The 18,582-nt window shown below is 39.0% G+C and overlaps 1 protein-coding gene across 3 annotated transcripts in view; it reads right to left on the bottom strand.

Moving 5' to 3' along the window:
- Positions 1 to 340: 340 nt before the first annotated feature.
- Positions 341 to 18,582, bottom strand: part of VEZT (vezatin, adherens junctions transmembrane protein) — a 66,831-nt gene continuing 48,589 nt past the window's right edge. For 2 of the 3 annotated variants that reach the window (XM_080392605.1, XM_080392606.1), the window contains exons 10-12: positions 17,397 to 17,497; positions 16,040 to 16,247; positions 341 to 12,104 (exon numbers count right to left, since the gene is read on the bottom strand). In XM_080392605.1, the coding sequence (XP_080248731.1) occupies positions 11,527 to 12,104; positions 16,040 to 16,247; positions 17,397 to 17,497 (887 nt within the window). In that variant the 3' untranslated portion in view covers positions 341 to 11,526. The other variant, XM_080392607.1, reaches the window with a different exon arrangement.

The raw sequence follows: 18,582 nt of genomic DNA, 5'->3' as shown, positions 1-18,582 counted from the left end.
GGAAGATGAGTTAAGCATGGAGACAGCAAAGAGAATTGACTGACTTAAGTTGAAGGCCACATTTCTAGAAGAAATATGCCCTTAGATTGCTCTTTCAAATCTCTCCTCAAAACTTGATTCACTCAGGAAGACCACCGGTGTCTTAGCATATGTCAGCAGAAACAACCATCCACGAGACTTATGGGCTTCATCTCTCAGTACATGTTTTGTGTCTTGTCCATTTGTTTATATCACGAGTATCCCATTCCAGGTTTCTTCTTCACTGTCTTACAAAAGTATGGACTGTGCTGCAAAATAATGCTAGGGAAGGTTAATACAGTAAAACTGATTACATGTTGGGATCAATGAAATGATATAATAGAAGTCTGAATGACTGGCTTTTTAGGACTGGTCTGATTCCATCTCAGCCAGCCACACCACTCTGGACCAGGTTAACTGATACAGTACAAGAATTTCCAATAAGAAGCAGCATAGCAGAAGGATGAGAAGAACAGGTTTTAATGAGAGAAAGGAGAAATACAGCAATACAGCTGATACAAAAAAGTACACAATATAACACAAGTGTCTATTAAATTAGCAGAGAACTTGAGAAACAGGAAGAAAGTTTCAGATGGTTGAAGAAAGAGGCTTGCTCAAAAAGATACAATCTTAAGTCTTCATAGATATATATATACATTCTTGGCAGTATAGGAAACGTACAGTTCTTACATAGAAAATATTGACTGTCTGAAGTGGTAGTATCAATTCCTGAAGAATATTTGCATATGGTACATTATGAAGAATACACACAGGCAATTTAGCATTCAAAAAAATCTCCAAGGATAACATTACGGACCCTCTTAGTAGACAGGCTTCTCCTTCTAACAGCAGCAATTGGATCTGTTCAGTATTCCATATGAAAACAAACCAATCAACCTGGAAACAGTAAAGAATAAGCAAGACCTTTTGTACTGCACAAAAAATTATGCACCAGTTAGGCAGCAAGATTCAATACATAAGAATAAATACTCCTGCTTCACTAAGCATCCCCTTGCCATTCAAGTAGAAATTATTTCCCTTCTTTCCCAGTCACCTCTAAGCTTTCTTTCCTGGGGATATGAATTAGGTGAGTCATACCTCAGTGAGAAGTGGTCAACAGCTGTTAACCTTAAAACCAATACAGGGAAAGTTCACAGGAAGAGGTGTGCCTCAGCCACAGCTCCTGACATCAGCAGAATAGTCTTTGTTCTGATAATAAAGTCTAAGCATTATGAGGGAGCCACAAAGCTTCAGATAAAAGAAGCCAGTCTGTACTGCTGCCACTATTTTGGCACTTCTGAAGTGTACAAAGAAAGTCTGTTTCTTAGGAATCATCCAGTTAGACAAGTAGAAGACATCTCCTGCACAGCACCTAAGTTCACTTTCCAGGTTAAAGATCGACCTGCTACCAGTGTCCTCAAGTGACGCATTATTCTCTTCCTAAAGCCTCACTTACCTAGCTATTTATGTGATGCTAAAAGGGATTTTGCTGATAGTTGCCCCACGGTTGCATGGCATACAGGCCTCTGAAAGATGATAGGAAGGTGCAGCTGGAAGCACATGACACACAGAAAACATTCTTTCTTCAGTCATCACTTATTTAGACAAGAGTAACCAGTGTTCATTACTAAAGTGCTTGTACTAAGGAGCCAGCAAAATATACTGCAGAAACTAACTACTGCCAGGATTGCTTGAAATTAATTTCATCTTCAGGATGAAAGAGGAATTATAAATAAACTTCTGTCTAAAAGATCAAACAAAGTGCTGATACACCATTTACGTGTCCCTGTAAAAGCATTCCCTATTCCATTCAATCATTACTAATTGAAGGATGCATAAGCCACATCTATGCCACCTAGGCAGCTGTCAGGCATAGAGGATGAGGAGAAAAAGCGATACACGCAGCAGTGAGGCAGAATTTTACTACAGATGCCGAAGAAACAATAGCAAACAAAAAGACTTTGAAAGCGATTAGCATTACAATTAAGCAAACTACTTCTGAAATGAGGGAAACACAGCCAAAAATGTAAAGAAATGGCTTCAATATAATCCTGGTGGTGCACATCATCAAATAAGTAAAAAAAGACTTCATAGCCATGGGAAAAACTAAGGAGGTAAAGTGGGAAAGTAAGAAAAAAAGAAACAAAAGGGTTTGGGAAAATATCACAGGCAAAAACCCCTGTCACACAGAAAGGGCAGAACCCAGGAATGTATTCCTGCTACTGCCCACATCCAACCCAGAGCTTCAGTTCTTGGAGCTGTAACAGAGCCAGCCACCAGGCTTCATACCTGCTTTAAAGACTTCCATCTAAACCTGCTTGAGGCCCATCTAATCAATTGTGTTTAAAGCAGCATCAGCAACTGGCAGGGTAAGTGCAGAAGAGGCTCCTGGTGGAGCCAAACCACATGGGTTTTCAGTACAGTCAGGAAAGACTGTCATCATACAGAGCTTAAAGGAAGAGATATGGAGATTGATTTACATACAGCTTGATACACCAGCACAGCAGGACTGAGTCTTTCTGTGGAAATGAAATGTAGATAAAATAGAGGGGTTTTTAAGAGCGGCTGAAGACTACCAGTTTGATGAATGTTTCCTGTCTCCACACTGAAGAGAAATTGGATCCTTCCCAGTGTCTGCAAACTTCAGAGCGTATCACATGTGATTTCCCTCTGTAGCCCTGCCAAGGTTTTTTGCTGCAGTTTGCTCTTTTCAACATTTCCTCTTATATTTTAGCTCTCATTTATTAACCAATTAAACAGCAGCTTATCAAGATTCTTTTCTTCCTTTCCCTCTGGCTTGCTCAGCAATCTATGGTGCCCTTAGGCCCCGTTTTGGGAAGTACTGAGACGTAGCAGGCAGAAAATGTTGAGGAACATGTATTTGTTTACATGTTTAAGGCAAGGCAGATGGGTGTACAGGCACTCACAGCAGCTCCAGTGGAAAGCCTTGATAAGAGAAAACAAGGTTAAATAGCTTTTCTAATTCAGGGTGTAAAATCAGCATGCATTTTAAATACCTCCACACAGCCTGCTTGGTTGAACAGAATTCAGTTCTTTTGCCATTAGATAACAAAAATTAAGGTTTTTTTATCTTTTAAGTAAGCAACTGGAACGTCTGCTGTGAGAAAGATACAATCTCTGTGCTAGACAAACGACTAAATGGGATACCTGGCAATACACATGTACAATATGAAGAGAGTGTGTGTGTGTGTGTATATATATATATAATACCTCATACAAACCCCTCAAATTAAGTTAAGAAACAATCCGTTAGCACTGCTCAATAAAAATTCAAAATGGTTCAATTCAGAGGAGATTTAGCAGCAATTATGTTCTGAAAACACATGGTCTTTGACAGCGGGAAAGACTGAAGCACAACTGCTAGATCCCAGAGCTTCCAGAGCTCAAGGTGAGGCAGCTGTGGAGCCAAAGCACATTGGTGTAGCAGCTGGAGAGCTCGTTTTAAGCCTGTCCTGCAGGAAGAAGCAAGCTTGTTTAGAGGAACACAGGCTCAGCCATAACTGTGCCACCCTCCTCTTGGAAAGAACAAGTAAAGCTCATGTAATGAGGAACATGTGTTCAAGGATCAGTCTTGCTAAGGAGACATTACTATCTCATTATCACTATCAGATCATTAAGGAGGGAGATTTCTGGAAGTGAATGTTCTGAAGTCCAGGAAGGAACAGGAGGGCCAGGTTGAAATGTAGGTCAAAGCTCCCTGGAAGGAAAGTCATAACAGACAAGTTACCAGCCCTAAGAATCCTTCTGTTTATGAGTTTATGACTGGGAATGCACAGCAGCGCTTTGGTGTGGATTCCCTCTAGCCTGCCATTTCATAAAGTTCAGAGAACATGTTCAGAAATGAAGGGAAAAAGTGGCTAAGTTCCTAAAGAGCTGGGAGCAGAACGCTGCAGAAGGGCTGAAGATTGCTGAGAGTGAAGAGAGGGACCACCAGAGGGAAGAACGAACCTAGCAAGAACTGGAGCTTTGAAAGACACCAGCAGAGTCATCAAGCGTAGCTCAGCACCCCCACAGTCAAACCACCTCAGTACAACTCTTCCCAGAGGTGGTCAGACCAGAAGAGCTTCTCCACCCCGTGTGCCCAGGCCTTGTCTTCTGCAGTATGGCCACGAATGTTTAAGCTTTCATTGGAGGTCTACTACCTGGTGCATTATAGCATAGTAACCTAGGTGAGAAACAAGCAAAAAACCCCATCCACAATTAGTTTGTGTGGCCCGTGAAGAGGAAAGCTGAGAAGGAAAAAGTTTATGAGTGGGACTGCATGTGGCATGGGTGCTGCAACGGAGCATGACAGAGACAATAAACCCAAAAGGTTTCCCTCAGCACTGTTCCGTGATCTCTACAAGCTTTGCAGACCTTGGGCGTACAGGTGCATGCAAACTGTCTGTAAGCACTCATGTTAGGACATTAAAAACTGTGTCATACTGAGCAGTGCTGGAACAGACAGCATGAACTTGTTTAAATTTGACCAGCTGTGGCTTTGGATGAAAGATCTGAAGGACAATCCATAGGTTTTTGGCTTTTATCCCGTAATACATTTAAAGCCTATTACTAATACTATTTTAGAAACACAGATATCAAACATTATAAAGAGCCCTCATTTATGGTGCTTCTATTGAGATCAAATGCATGACTGTGTTAGTAATGACTACTGAAGATATTCAGGAATGACTTTTTTTGTTTATTTAGGACCTCTTTTTAATAGCACAAAGTAATGGAATGCATTGCTCACTCTCTATTTGGAAATTTGAGATTATTTTCTGTTCTTGTCCATAAATATTAAGACAAGCACAAATCAAGGCAACTAATGACACCTATTTTGGGACCTTGTACTGGAATCACAGTTATTTCTAAAACAAAACTGGTGTACACACCAAAAATGTGGTATAAATTTGAGCTGCTATATGTTATTATTTCTGTTTTGACTGCAGTACTCCCCGTTTTGGTGTCCACCTTCTGGTTCAGTTCTCAAATTCAGTATACACATCTAGGTCTAGACATTCCAATGCTGAAGATGCAGAAGAATCAAGCTGTGTCACAAACACACACAAGAAGAATTTGTGTATTATTTCAAAATCTGGACCTCTTAAGAGTGGTGGTAAAGGGAAAACCATAGGTGTCAGAGGACCAGAAGGGTGAAAACAGTAAGCAGAAAAAACCATGCATTGTAACTTCAGTTTTACTGGCAGTATAATAAAGTTTAGAAACTCTGTGGAGTAAAACAGAGCAGGTCTTGGGCAGCCTAAGCCTGAAGAACAAAAACCCATGGAGTCAAAATGAGTAAGGAAAATGATGAGTGGCATCATCCTCGGTCAACAGAAAATAGGGAGATGAAGGAAGCAACATACAGAGTTGAGTTTATCCCACTTCACTGCAGACACTAATGATGTAATTCATGTAAATATTAATTCAAACTGATGTAAATTTGAGCTATGGCATTCCTCCTCAGCACCCAGGCAGGTATTCCCTCCTGCTTCCCTGAAATGCTACTAGAACTCTTTCAACCACATGATGAATTAGTTGAGGGAGCCTGGTGGAAGTTAAAGCAGTGGTGCATTTTCAGCCAGATCCACGTCCTAAATCACTGAGTGGTTACAAAAGCCAGCCTAAAGGAGGGACCGAGATTGCATGGCTGTGGCATGGCCATCGCAGCCTGGATCTGGATTGGTTTAAGCTGCTATAGAAACTGCATCCCCTAAAGCAGACTGTCTATGAAGCCTTTAAGATTTAAAGGTGAGAAGGTATAAAGGTCAAAATATGCTGATCTTATGAAAGTATTCAAGTCTTGGTCCTATTAAACCCTTTTAAAATAAGCCTTTTGTAACAGAAGCAAACTCTTTTTCCTCATCTACTAAATTATAGTCACCTCTTCAGAATCCTATGTTCAATTCAGAAAGTGTAACATGGGCTAACAGAACATCATTGAGTCAAGTTTTATTCTGACAAACCTTGAGAGACGGCAGCGTGAAAGGTGAGGCAGACTATCGAGAACAGTTACGTACTGATCTGTAGCTCAAACTACACTGCTCTACCCATCTACAAAGCAAAGTTCACGGTAGGTAGCTTTCACCCCTACCTGTGAACACGTCTTATTATCACAGTTACAGTACCATTACCACTTCTCTGTTTACTGCACAAATATTCAAGTCAAATAAATCAAAGTGTACTTTTTGGCATTTAAAATTCAAGGTGGTAAAATAAAAACACATACACGAGGGAATTAAATATCATGAGAATATGAATAAAGCACACCTCCAGGCACCTTAAAAATTACCCACAGAAGCCTTCAGTTTAATCTCTGATGTCTATATATCCACTGCCACATTTCTTGTGCAATAATACATTTTTTGATACATGCTTATTCATCAGAGACCAAGAACACTGCTGAAAAGTCAAGCTGAAATTTAAACAAGTGTTGTTTGGCATCTTCAGTTTGTGTTAGACCAGGTGGCAGCTGCTGGAAGTTCATTTTGATTTAACAACTTTTTGTTTTGTTAGCAAAGAAAAACATTATCCAGCCAAATCCTGCTGATGACAGTGAATAAATATTTCTCCTCTCTCAGACCAAATATTTTCATTTGTCATCTGAACAGCTAAGGGTAAAAGATCTGAAAAGATTTTTTTCCTATATGGACTTAAATATATTTGAATGGTTCAGTGTTTTATGGGAGGTGATTATTACTCCATACTCGGCACTGCTGAGGCTGCGTCTGGAGTACTGCACCACACTTCGGTCATTATACTTGAAAAACTGGATAGATTTCTAAGGAAAGCAACTGAAAGGTGGAAAACATGACCTCTGCAGAAGGACTGAGAGAAGTGGGCTTGCTCTGTTCAAAAAAAGAAACTTAAAAACCATTACTGACAAATCGCCTCCTTTGTAAAACACTGTAATAAAGATAAGCACATAGCAGCATTGGGACTAGTAATGACTGACTAAGCATGAGACTGAAGAAATTTATGAAGAGAATTCCATCAGGACCTGTTAAAGCTGACAGCCACCACCACCACTAGCTCAAGGAGTCCCTAAGCCACAAATTGTTGGGGAGCAGCCTGGGGAGACATCACTACACGATCTGCCTTTCCTCACACTCTTCCCTCACCATCTGCTGTTAGTCTCTGCCACAGACAAGATCCCAGTGTAGCCTGACCCTTTCCACTGATGAACCGCCTTTCTCACACTCTGCCTGCTTTTTCAGATGAGACAGTATGAAACCCTGTTAATTCTAAAAAATAGTTAGGTCTGGGAACAAGCCACTTGCATAGCAACAGCAGCCCTTCACTAAGTACTTTAAAGAACAGGGGCAGTTTAGTACACTTGACCCCTTGCTTCTATTAAAAAAAAAGCAAGAAAAAAAGGGATAGACTACAAGATTACGAAGTTCAGTGTTGGCCAACAACTCTACAATCCACCATTTAGATACTTTTTTTACTACCAAAGAAATTATTAAGACAGTTGCAAATTCTGCACTTTAGATACACATAAAATCTCCAATACTGTAAACAGTCAGGTCACACACAGATAGGTGTCCTCAGGACAAAGTCTGAAACCTCAGTAAAACCGGCTAGTCTGCCAGATTCCATCTCGTATTTAGAAAAATAAACGCAGGATTCAGTGATGTCTAGTAATCCTGTCGGGAGTAAAACTGTCCCATTACTGCAACTGATAGCAGAAGCCTTCACATTTGTGAATCTTGCTTATAGTTGACAGAACATTTGACTCTATTTGGAAGATGCTCAGTTATCTGTAATTCTCAAAATTTGCTTCCATTACACCACTGTTTCATTTGTCATGAAGACATACACTTAAAAAAGAGGACAAATATCTTATCACAGATCTTTGTCCCTATTTAAGCCTTTACCTAGATCTTTAGCTGTAAAGTCACATAAAAGATGTAGTGCTAGATTGCAATCCGACCCAAGAAGCAAGTATCTCCTTTGGAGTGCCTTCCAGGTAGGACAGGAGAAGAAATTACTTAACTCTATATAATTACTTGCTTCTTTACAACTTCACAGAGCCGCTAATTGGCACAGAGCTGCTAATTGGAAATAGAATAGGGAAAATGCATTTAGTGTTAGCCCTGCTCTTCACAAATAATTTTTGCTGCTGGTATCCTTCAGCATAACCCATTATTTAGTATGGATTTCCTGATTAACATGTTTCAAAAAGTTACAAAGCTCTAAGAAGCAAATGTTTTGTTTTCACAAAAATCCCTATCTAGGGTAATGAGCCAAAGAACACAGGACAGCACTCAGATCTTGACATGCTCAATATATTCACACAACCCTTTAGTGCCAATTCACACTTCAGTGTGTTCACATATATGTAATTTTAAATGCAACAATTAATTATGATTGCCAATAAATCAGTCAGGTTCTTGACGGAATCTATAGCATGTATGCTCAGTCCTTTCAAATGGAATAATTATGAGGAAACCTGGATTATAACAGTAATATTCCATGTAAATGGAACCTGATTATCAAATTAAGGGAAGTCATGCTTTGTGTGCTTTACACTGTTAGCCATATTTTTTCTGCAGGGGGAATATTAAAAAAAAAATCAAAATAAATGACCTGATGGCTGTTATATATAGATGTGATGGGAGGCAGAGAAAGCAAGTGAGCCCAGATGTTCATGTGTGCAGCTTCTAAGACTGCACTAAGACAGACCGTGGAAAGCAGTTAAATTGCTTGTAGAAAACCTGTTTGTTCAAAGTAGGATCAGAACTTGCTCTGAAAAGTCATGCTTTGGTCAAACCCACGTCTAATGTCAAGGCTGTAATTTCACACTATACAATCTTTGCCAATAATGTAAATGTGAACAATCCTGAGTCTCATACCCGCAACACAGTATGTGCTGATACAGCTGTTTGGAGGTAAACACTGTAAACTGCATCATGCATAAGAACAGTGAAAAGTAGCCCCTAAAAGGAGTGGAATTTAGACCCAAGTGGACTTACGAGCTGGTTTATAACATGGCTGCAAAAACCTGTGTTGACACAGCTGATGGGTGAAGATGAACAACTAATGATGGATGGGGTTTCTTAGGCCAGTTTCATCACCAAGACCAGTGCATTATAAAACTAGGTCCCAAAGTCAGTCACCAAAGTAGATTCTCCAGCTCTTTTGCTAAGGACTGTAGCAAAGGAGTAAGAGATAGCAACTTTTATAAATGTGAGATCTGAAACCTGGTTTAGTAGCAATGCAAAGCACTCGGGTTACTACTGACTTAATCCAAAACTGTGAGGACAGAGATAATAAATATCCTAAATCTGATCATTTTTCCAGGTTGGTATCATAGCCATACACATTGTAAACCAAGATTTGTATCCCGTAGGAAAAATTCAGGACATCATTTCTGGGATACACAACATAAGATCACGAGATGCTGGTGGATGAGTTAGTGGAAAAATATTAATGGAACATACATTTAGGCAGTCAGAACAGTTAGCTAGGAACAAAAAGTATCTGGGCACTTTGTGAACTCAAGGATCTCAAGCCAAGGATGAGGAAGACTTCTTTTTCAGAAGCATGAACAGACTTGATAAAAAAAATAAATTGCTTACCACAGAGAAAATAAAAGTGTTTCATCATCTTAGCCTAACCTTTACAGGTTACAGAAGAACATCCTTTACCACTAATAGGAGGCTTAGCTTCTAAATACACTACAAGAAGCATTTTTTTTCTCTTTTCTTTTACAAGTTCCCCAAGACATCATCCATTGAGCTTCCAGTCACTTACACAAAATTAAGGGCACAGAACACCGTCTTACTGGTTAACAAAGAACGGCAAAACATTCTCTTCCCAAAATCTGTGTGTAAGGGAGAAGACAGGCATTATATTGTGAAAGAACAGTGTAAGTCACATACTCCCTTTGTCTTATCAATTGACATTTACCTCTTCATGGTCTGTAAAAAAATCCACATATTTAACAGCGTTCATACAAAATCACTAATATAAGAGACGTAGGTTGAAAAAAAGCACTTGTTTTCTGACATATGGTCAGAGTTCCACCCTAACCTGCTGACCTTCATTAGCTTCCCCACTTCTCATGACAGCATCCTCTGAACAACTTGCATCTAAAAACCCCTTTACTCTATAGAATCATCAAGAGACAACAAATACCCTAAGTAACTGATGAGGTGTTTTGTGACTGGAAATGTATTGAGGTGCAAGTAGAGTATTCCATACAAAGGCAGCTCTCTCGCCATTAGACATGAGACCTTTGCTTCATTCTCTGTCAGAGGGCAAAAGGAAGAGAAGGCAGTGAAACTATTGACCGGCTCCTCTGTGAGGTTAGCATCACTTTGCTGCTCCTCCTAACGCCACCACAGAGAAAAAAAACAACCCACATAACTTCATACCAAACATCCAGATTTCAGTGTCAACCAAGTTACAAGATACACCTTAGAAAATACACAATTCTTGTTCTCTCATGGGTTCTTAATCACACGGGTTACAGGTGTGATCTAAGGAAAAATGAAAGAACATTAGGGAAAAGCAAGTATGCTGTTTAAACAAAATATGTTGTTAAGTGCTCAGATAATTTTGCTTTAAGAAAATTACTTCAGGACATAAAAATGTACAATCAATTCTAATATCAAACCAAACAATTATATTAAGGTTCAATTTACAAAAGGTTAACAAATAATTAATAGCTGTTTTAATAAATAGGTATTTACTTCTCAACAATTATCAATCCAACAGATAGCTTCTAGCTGTCTACAGTACTTTCTACCAACGTGCTTAGAACCCTCCCTAACATATACTACACATTTCTCTAACAGGAATTACAACATCTAGAAATCATTTATTAACCCTTCATAAAATTCTAAGTAAACCTTAATCTGAAGCATGACTAACTTCATACTGTCAGCCCCATACACCAAGACACATCAAATACTAGCTCTTTCAAGTTTTTATTTAAAATTCTACATTTTAGTTGGGAGCCACATCACTAGCCACAGAATCACAAATGCCTACGGTGGCTTAGCCAACAGACTGCAGACACAAGAAGTGAAATGAAAGTGGTGGGGGAATATCGCAGGGAACAGTTCAGGTTCTCCCAGAAGAAACATCCTGGCTTTTTTGTTGGAACAAACATTGATACCACGATAACAGAATCTGAGAACAAAAAAATGTCTGTTGTAATTCAAGACATTGTTTTGCCTTCTTTTTAGAAACAAAAACCACAATACATTATAATATAAATAAATAAAACAGAAAACACAAAGGTAAATTCCAAAACCCACCACTAGGATCTTAAAAAGGGAACAGCCAACTATTTCTTGGATGCAGCCTAAACTTCTCTTACCTGCAAATTTTTGATATACTTAGAAGTCCTATTTAGTGTACCAGACTTAGGGAACAAGATGTATTATACTTAGGTCTCCTTTTTTTCCCGTGCAGTATTTTCATCTTCAAACCCCTACCTTAGCTTTTTGTGTCAAATTGCCTGCTGTTGGTTTAATAAAGTTCAGCTCAGACTTATACTTTTCCTTCATTTTCAGAGCCTCTATCTTCATTCTCACAGTCCTCCACAAGGACTTCATGCTCCTGTGTCTTCTCCTCCTCCCCCTCCTCCTCCCCCTCATCTCCAAAAGTCTCTTCTTGCATTGTAGTAAAAGCAAAAGACCTGGCAGCAACTTGTGCAGCCAGACCAGATGTGAAGTTTAAATCTGTTGATATGTGGAGCTGGGCCAGCCTATGCTTGATTTTTGAATGTAACACATCCTTAGAGGGAGACTGTGAAACCTTTACCCCATCCCTATTGCTCGGCTTGAGTTCTTCAATTTCCCCTTCATGCTGATAACACATTCTTTCTTCAGCCCCTGTAGAAATACCTTCAGCAGCAGCACCGTCTTTGTTTTTCTCCATCTCAGGATCTTCATACAAATATTCTGTCCTGCTTGTATCAGCAGTGTTCACTTTTGGATTAGAGTCATCATCTTCAGATTTATCACAGCTTTGGCTGCAGTCCTGCTTTTCTGTATCTGAATTCATATGTGATTCCAAATTATTTAGTGGCTTCAGTGGTTCTACAGGAGACAAGGGTTTCACTGCAGCTTAAAAAGGGGGAAAAAAATTAAATGATAACTAAAAGCAAACTGCTATATATAAATGATTTATTTGTGTTTGAAAAGATGCAAGATTGTCAAAATGGCTCAACCCCCCCCCCTCAAAACAACAGAAACAAAACCCACAAAACTTAAAATAACAGTGTTTTCTAATCACAAAGCTGAAGTGAAATGTGATATCTACGTGTTGTAACTACTTCTTAAAATCTGTGACGTAAAGAGGCAGCACATTTAAAACCAGCATCAAACACAGATGATGCATTCAATGTTAAAGTAAAAAACAAGTAAAACTACTGCACTGTATACAGATTTGAACTGTCTTCATTTTAAACAACAGTTTACCTAATCCAATAAAGACAAGCTGACACATGGAAAAGTCCTTATAGGCAATATCTGATCTCATACACCAAAACATATAAATACAACACGTATTCATACAGTCAAGTAAGGTGTCCTCACAAATAAAGTGTGGTTTAATTTAGCCTCTCTTGAAGTTAGTAGCAGCAGCGAGTCCCATTGCCAGCAACGGGATGCTTGCCAGGAAGTCTCTCCTCCCAGTGTTAAGGGTTAGTATAACTCGTACAATCACTTCTTGAAGAACAGACGTCTTTCTTTTTAAGAAAACGATATAATGTCCATTTCCAAGTAACAGATTCCCTAAACTGCAGCAGCTCCTTTACAGTAGCAGCACGAACATAAATGAGAGCGGCAACAGCAGATTCCCAAGTAGCATTTCCCTTTCTAATTCCATTCTGACTTTACCCCTGTAAGCAGAGATGAAAATAACTCTGGGAAATACACAAACTTTTCACGGGAAACAAAATTTACGGTATTAGGATTTTTCCATTGCATCCTATTTCAGTAATATTCACTTTAGCTAGCTGAAGGCAGGTGCATCATTATGGCTGTCACATTAGATAATTATTGTCATTAGCACACTGAAAGACTTTGGCTTCGAATTTGTACTGTACTGTTTGTTTTAAAACCTTACAGACTGAAGGAGCACTGCACCAGACCCATCTCAGTTGTTAATGGGGTAGTTCTTCCCCCAACTTGTAAAAACCATGCTGCTGCTTATTTCTGCCCATTTGCTTGAAGAGGCAGGAATATGCACAGTAATCATTTGGAAGCAAACTTGTTGCCTACTTCCTCCAAAGAATACTTCCAAAGCCAAAATTTCTCAAAAAGTAGATACGTCAGATTGGCAGCTGGCCAATTTGCTGAGTTGACTAGTTAATAAGCAAGGTGGAATGGAATTCATCAATTCTTAGAGCATAGCTTTCCAAATCTGAGAAACATTTGTATAAGAACTGTTGTATGGACAAGGTGGGAGAAAGGCAAACTGCTGGGTACAATGCAGCCACCGACAGGATGAACTTTTTTGGGGGGAGAGATTAGGGGAAGGCCAGAAGCGATTTTGCACCAGAAGAAAGTTGTTCTACAGTGTTTAACAAATGAAAACAAAGCCACTAACAACTTCACAGACCTCTTCAAAAGCATCTCCGTTTCACTGGCTCAACAGGATGCCAAAGGACCAAAAACAGAAGCTCACTTAACACTCCCATAAACTGCCTACTGCCCAGCCCGTAAGCAATTATTGCCATGGTGCTGGGCCCGGGCAAATTTGCTTTAGTCTGGTGCTCTGCTAAGATAATGTTTTTCTTCTGGAATCCAACCTATTGTCATCTCCAGCTGACTTTATGCTGTGTTCTTCAGATGCATCAACTTGTTTGGAGCTGACCTCTTTTATGTCAAAACCATCACCAGCCCCTCCTTCAACAAACCAAAAACCATAACAAATCAGATTGGCTTGCTGGGTGCCTTGACTAACACATTTTAAAGTCTTTGAACATTTCAGGATCTTTTTTCACGATAATCACAATTTAGGAGAAGACAGGGTTTCTGGAATATGACTGCTTTGTAAAAACAGTATTTAAGAGGATTACGGAAAAGTGTGGTATCACAGCCATCCATTGGGTTGGGCCAATAGAGACAAGAATATGAAACTTTGTGGGTTTAAATCTTCAAGATAAAGCAAGCCACAAATTGGAAAGCACAGTTCACAAAAATGTTTAAGGAATGACTCGTGCATATGGATAAATTAAAGTCTGCAGCTGTATGCCATAAACACATGACTTGTGTTTCTTCTGAAGAATGGAGAAAGTCCTTAAAAAACAGTAGAAGATCTTATGTCTGCTGTCCATATCAGTCTTTCAGATTAGACACACTGTCTCCGAGCCAAATAGAAACAATATTAATTACTTTCATGAACTGCCCTCATGTTTTCCAGTTTTGTATAGACGGAAGTAAGCAATGATTAGTCCTAGGCAGCTGGAGGAAATCACACTTTCCTCTCTCCCCGCCATTGAAACTCTAATGCTAAAACAATGTAATATCTATACATGGAAAGGAACCAACATGAGCCACAAAGGCTTTCAGGTGAACAGTTACTGATGACTACAGGAGTCAGCTGACTCTTTTCAGCTATGGCTGCAAATGGCCTGAGGACATACTGATGTGGACAGATATCAGCTGCTAACTTAGATAAGAGAACATCCTGTGCAAGCTTTCCTGACAAGAACTCTTTCTGCAGCAGTCACTAGGTCTGTCAACACTTAAACTGGGGGTAGGATTCCTTCCCTCCTTCTGCCCTTAACAGGGAGGAAAGGAAGAGTTGAAGAGGTTCATCCGAAGAGTTGTGAGTTGTTGCATCTAACGCCAGAAGAATAATACAGAAATCCTACTCTTGAGCAGACTATGATGCAATCTGATGTCTCACGTTTTTTTGACTCAGCTAGAAGTCAAAACCGATGGCCAAGTGACCTCTACCATAGTTGTAGCTAAATGGACATGAAGAAAGCTGTGAAGAACAGATATTTTTGTGGGTTTGACGTCAAAAGAAAAGAAACAGTCTCATAAACAATATGGTCTGTTACTGTGTGTTCTCACTTAAGTACGGAAAGATGCTGTCCATGGTCTTTTTTTCTGGTAGACACTGGCAGAGACAGAATCCTTGGATATGCTGCCAGACTTGAAGGTTGTTTTGCATAGCATAGAGCATGAAATTTCTTAGAGGGCTTTTCCTAACCTGTCTCTAAAAGGAAGGATTGAAAATGGGAAAAAGAAGGGAAAAAGGAAAAGACAAATTACTGCCAATTTTAAAGATAATCAATCAAACAGCTCAAGCAGTGAAAGGAATCAAGTTGCATCCAGTCTTATTGCTGGAACAGACAGACTGTCTCACTGAGGTAAGAGAAATTTTCATATTCCTGCCTTCAAGTGCAAGTGGATGGAGCAACCTAGCAGTCTGTAGATGGAGCAACCCAGCAGTCCTCACAGTTAGTAAAGGCTAGTTTGGAAGAACTCTTCTTGCAAGGTTTGTTGGGATTTTTTGGTTGTTTTTTTTTTTTAAAAACATATCCTATATACTCACACCCATGGAATCAAAAGCCAGTCTTACTCTTTTGTAAGTCTTTAATATTTCAAAGTCTAGCTTTCCACTTCAATGTATTTTTGTAAGACAGAGATGATTTCTAATGGTTTCTTTAAATTCTGAAAAGTAATCTATTTATGCACCCCAATTAAAATTCATATTTACTGGAAAGCCATGAAAGCCAGCCAGTTCAGTTTGTGTGGTTTATAGCCTGACAGTTCTCTTTGCACTGTCTTAATGTTTTGTGTGCTTAATATTTTAGCTCAATATTTTGTTTAAAGCCAAATTCCTGTTTCTCTGAGTTCTTTCCAATATATAGTAAAATGATTGCTACAAAGAGTATCAAGAGATGGAATAGCAATAAAGACCACACAGCTCTATCAATGACACTACTATAGCTAAGTACTGTCTGAATTCTAACATAGTCAGAAGCTGATGGCAGACACCTACCCTTTCTTAGAAAGGAATTAGTTTTCAAAAGAATGCTTACCATGGTCACTGAATAGCAGCTGTTTCCATTTTTGTCTTTCTATTTCTGATGCTTTAAATCCCAGTACAGATTTCAGTTCTTGTAACACCCTCTTAGATTCCTGTCTCTCTCGTTCTTGTCTCTCTCTTTCTTCCTGGGAAAAGCAGTAAAAATCTTCCCTTTTATATTCATTCTCCGTGTCTGAATAATCAACATATGCTTCCAATTCCTAAAGAAAGAAAGAAAAAAAATCTTTGATTTTCACTGTCAGTGTAGACCATGTCCTACAATCTGATGCACGATCAATTGATCTCAACACAAGTCAATGACAGTATTAGGATGGAGCCCTCTTTTAGCAGAGTCAGTGGATCTGACATGGCTCTCATATTTGTATAGTTTTGGAGCAAGTACACTCACTGAAAAGTTAACATTATTGCAGTTACCTAAGATTTACTTTCATACACACCATGATCGAGTGATATACCTTGAAAATGAGAGTCCATTTCCTCATAATTACAAGTGGAGATAAGCAATGCTGATACAGGTTTCTAATTTACACAATAAGAAATTCTTCCTCCTTGCTAATTTAACTTAGGTAAATCTTTATTAAGAGGATGCTGATAATAACAAACTCCTCCTCTGATTTTAACTATATTGGCTTACAAGCATGAAAAAAATAGAGCTGCATTTATGTTATAACAGACAGACAGAAAAGTTATTAGTCCCAGTTCTTTGATATGGAAAAAAAATCTAGAAAGAATATTTGTGGGGTAGGCTTGGGAGAAGGCCAGGGAGGGGCAGAGCAGAGCACAGCTGTTCCAATCTGCTTTCAGAGTGCATCTGCCACTCAGTTCTGAGATGGAGGATCTTCAAGACAGCCCAACCATCACACACAAGTTCCCTAAAAAGCTGTTCAGTGTCAGTCTGCTTTAGGTATCTAAAAACACAGATTACTCAAACTGAAAACAGGCTGGTTTGTTCTGAAGCCTGTCACTTCTGCAGCTGTGTCAGTTCACCTAACAATATGCAAGCAGGACTCTCTTTTATATACCACCTTTTAGCAATTCACACTTTTTTTTCTATATTACTCTGACTTGTGTTGCTGCTCTCCTTTTGTCACTTATTTCTAATGATGTATACGAGAATAAGTGAATGCTACTGCTCTTTTTTCTAGGAATACCTCCCCATGGAACAGCAAAAGGAATATACATCTTTTTTCTTCGTATGTCCAGTTATGAAATGGCACATGGCTACCTACTTGATCTGTCTGGGCAAGAAGGGCGCTGCACAAGCAACTGAAAAAGGAATGGATACAGCAAACAAGCCTCAATTATTATGTTAAATAGTCCTTTTTTTTTTTTTTTTTTTTTTTTTTTACCTGCTCCTCAGGGATTGGATCTTTGTTTTCTATGTATATGGCAGGCTGTGTTAAAGGTACTGTAGTACGCTGTAGGTTGTCACAGGAAACTTCAAGTTTGCCTTTACGAGGAAAGAATAAAAGGGATTAAAAATAAAATAAAAAGATTGAGTGTTGAATGATGTTTTTGCCTCACTCAGGTAGGATCCAGGCATTTTCATTAGGCAGGATTGGTACATACAAAAAAATGGTGAGACAGCTGGTTAGAATACACTGAAACACTGTTAGAGAGCACTTAAATAACTCAGCTATTTTAATATAAGCTGGGTCTGATGAAACTCATCTTGAACTACGTCAACTAACAAATCTCAAAATTTTTATAGACTTTGAAAACCTGCAGATGGCAAGAAAAAAGGGTAAAAACAGAAAAGAGACTTGGTGCCCAAGTTTAGAAAAAGAAATAAAACAGTAGAACTACAGGCACATCAGCTTCAAATAATTGGAAAATATTGGAAGAAACAATCAAGCAAAATTTACGGGAAACTATTTGGAAGGTAGCAAGGAGATAAGTGCCAGCCAATGGGGGTTTGTTGAGAAAAGATGTCAAATCACTCCAATTTCATTTCCCAATGCAGTAATCGGTCTTATGAATACAAAGAAGCCAAAGATGTTCTGCATTTTGTTTTCAGTATGGCTTTTGACACGGTATCATGGCGTACTCATAAGCAAAATGCATAGGCCAGGAGAAGTTGCTATTGGGTGCATAGACAATCTCTTGGATAACCACAGTGCAGTTACCATTTTCAGACAGGAACAATATACGGAGTGAGTATTTGTCTCAAACCCAATACTCTTCAATATTTCCAATGGGTGAAAGAGAAGTGTTTCAGCTCATTAAATCTGCTGATATTGGGATAATCTGCAAGGATACTGAAGGGCATGATTAGAATAAAAAATAATACTGAAAAATCAGAGATACAGCCCAGGAAGAATTCGATTTTAGATAGAGCAGTTTCACGACAGTGGCTGCGAATTTTTGTGCTTTGGAATAGTAAAACGCAGAAATATATGACAACTGACTGAGCAGCACCACCAAGAAAAAGATGTGAGAAGCCTAGTAGTCAGCTCTACCCTGCTGCAAGCAAAAAGCCAAACTACATACCAACATATAAACAACAGACTGTTAAGACACATGAAATTACGTTTC

Source organism: Falco punctatus, assembly GCF_963210335.1.
Source record: "Falco punctatus genome assembly, chromosome: 6".
Taxonomy (NCBI): domain Eukaryota; kingdom Metazoa; phylum Chordata; class Aves; order Falconiformes; family Falconidae; genus Falco; species Falco punctatus.
The sequence above is the reverse complement of the archived record's forward strand: the minus strand, read 5'-3'. Positions and strand labels throughout refer to the sequence as shown.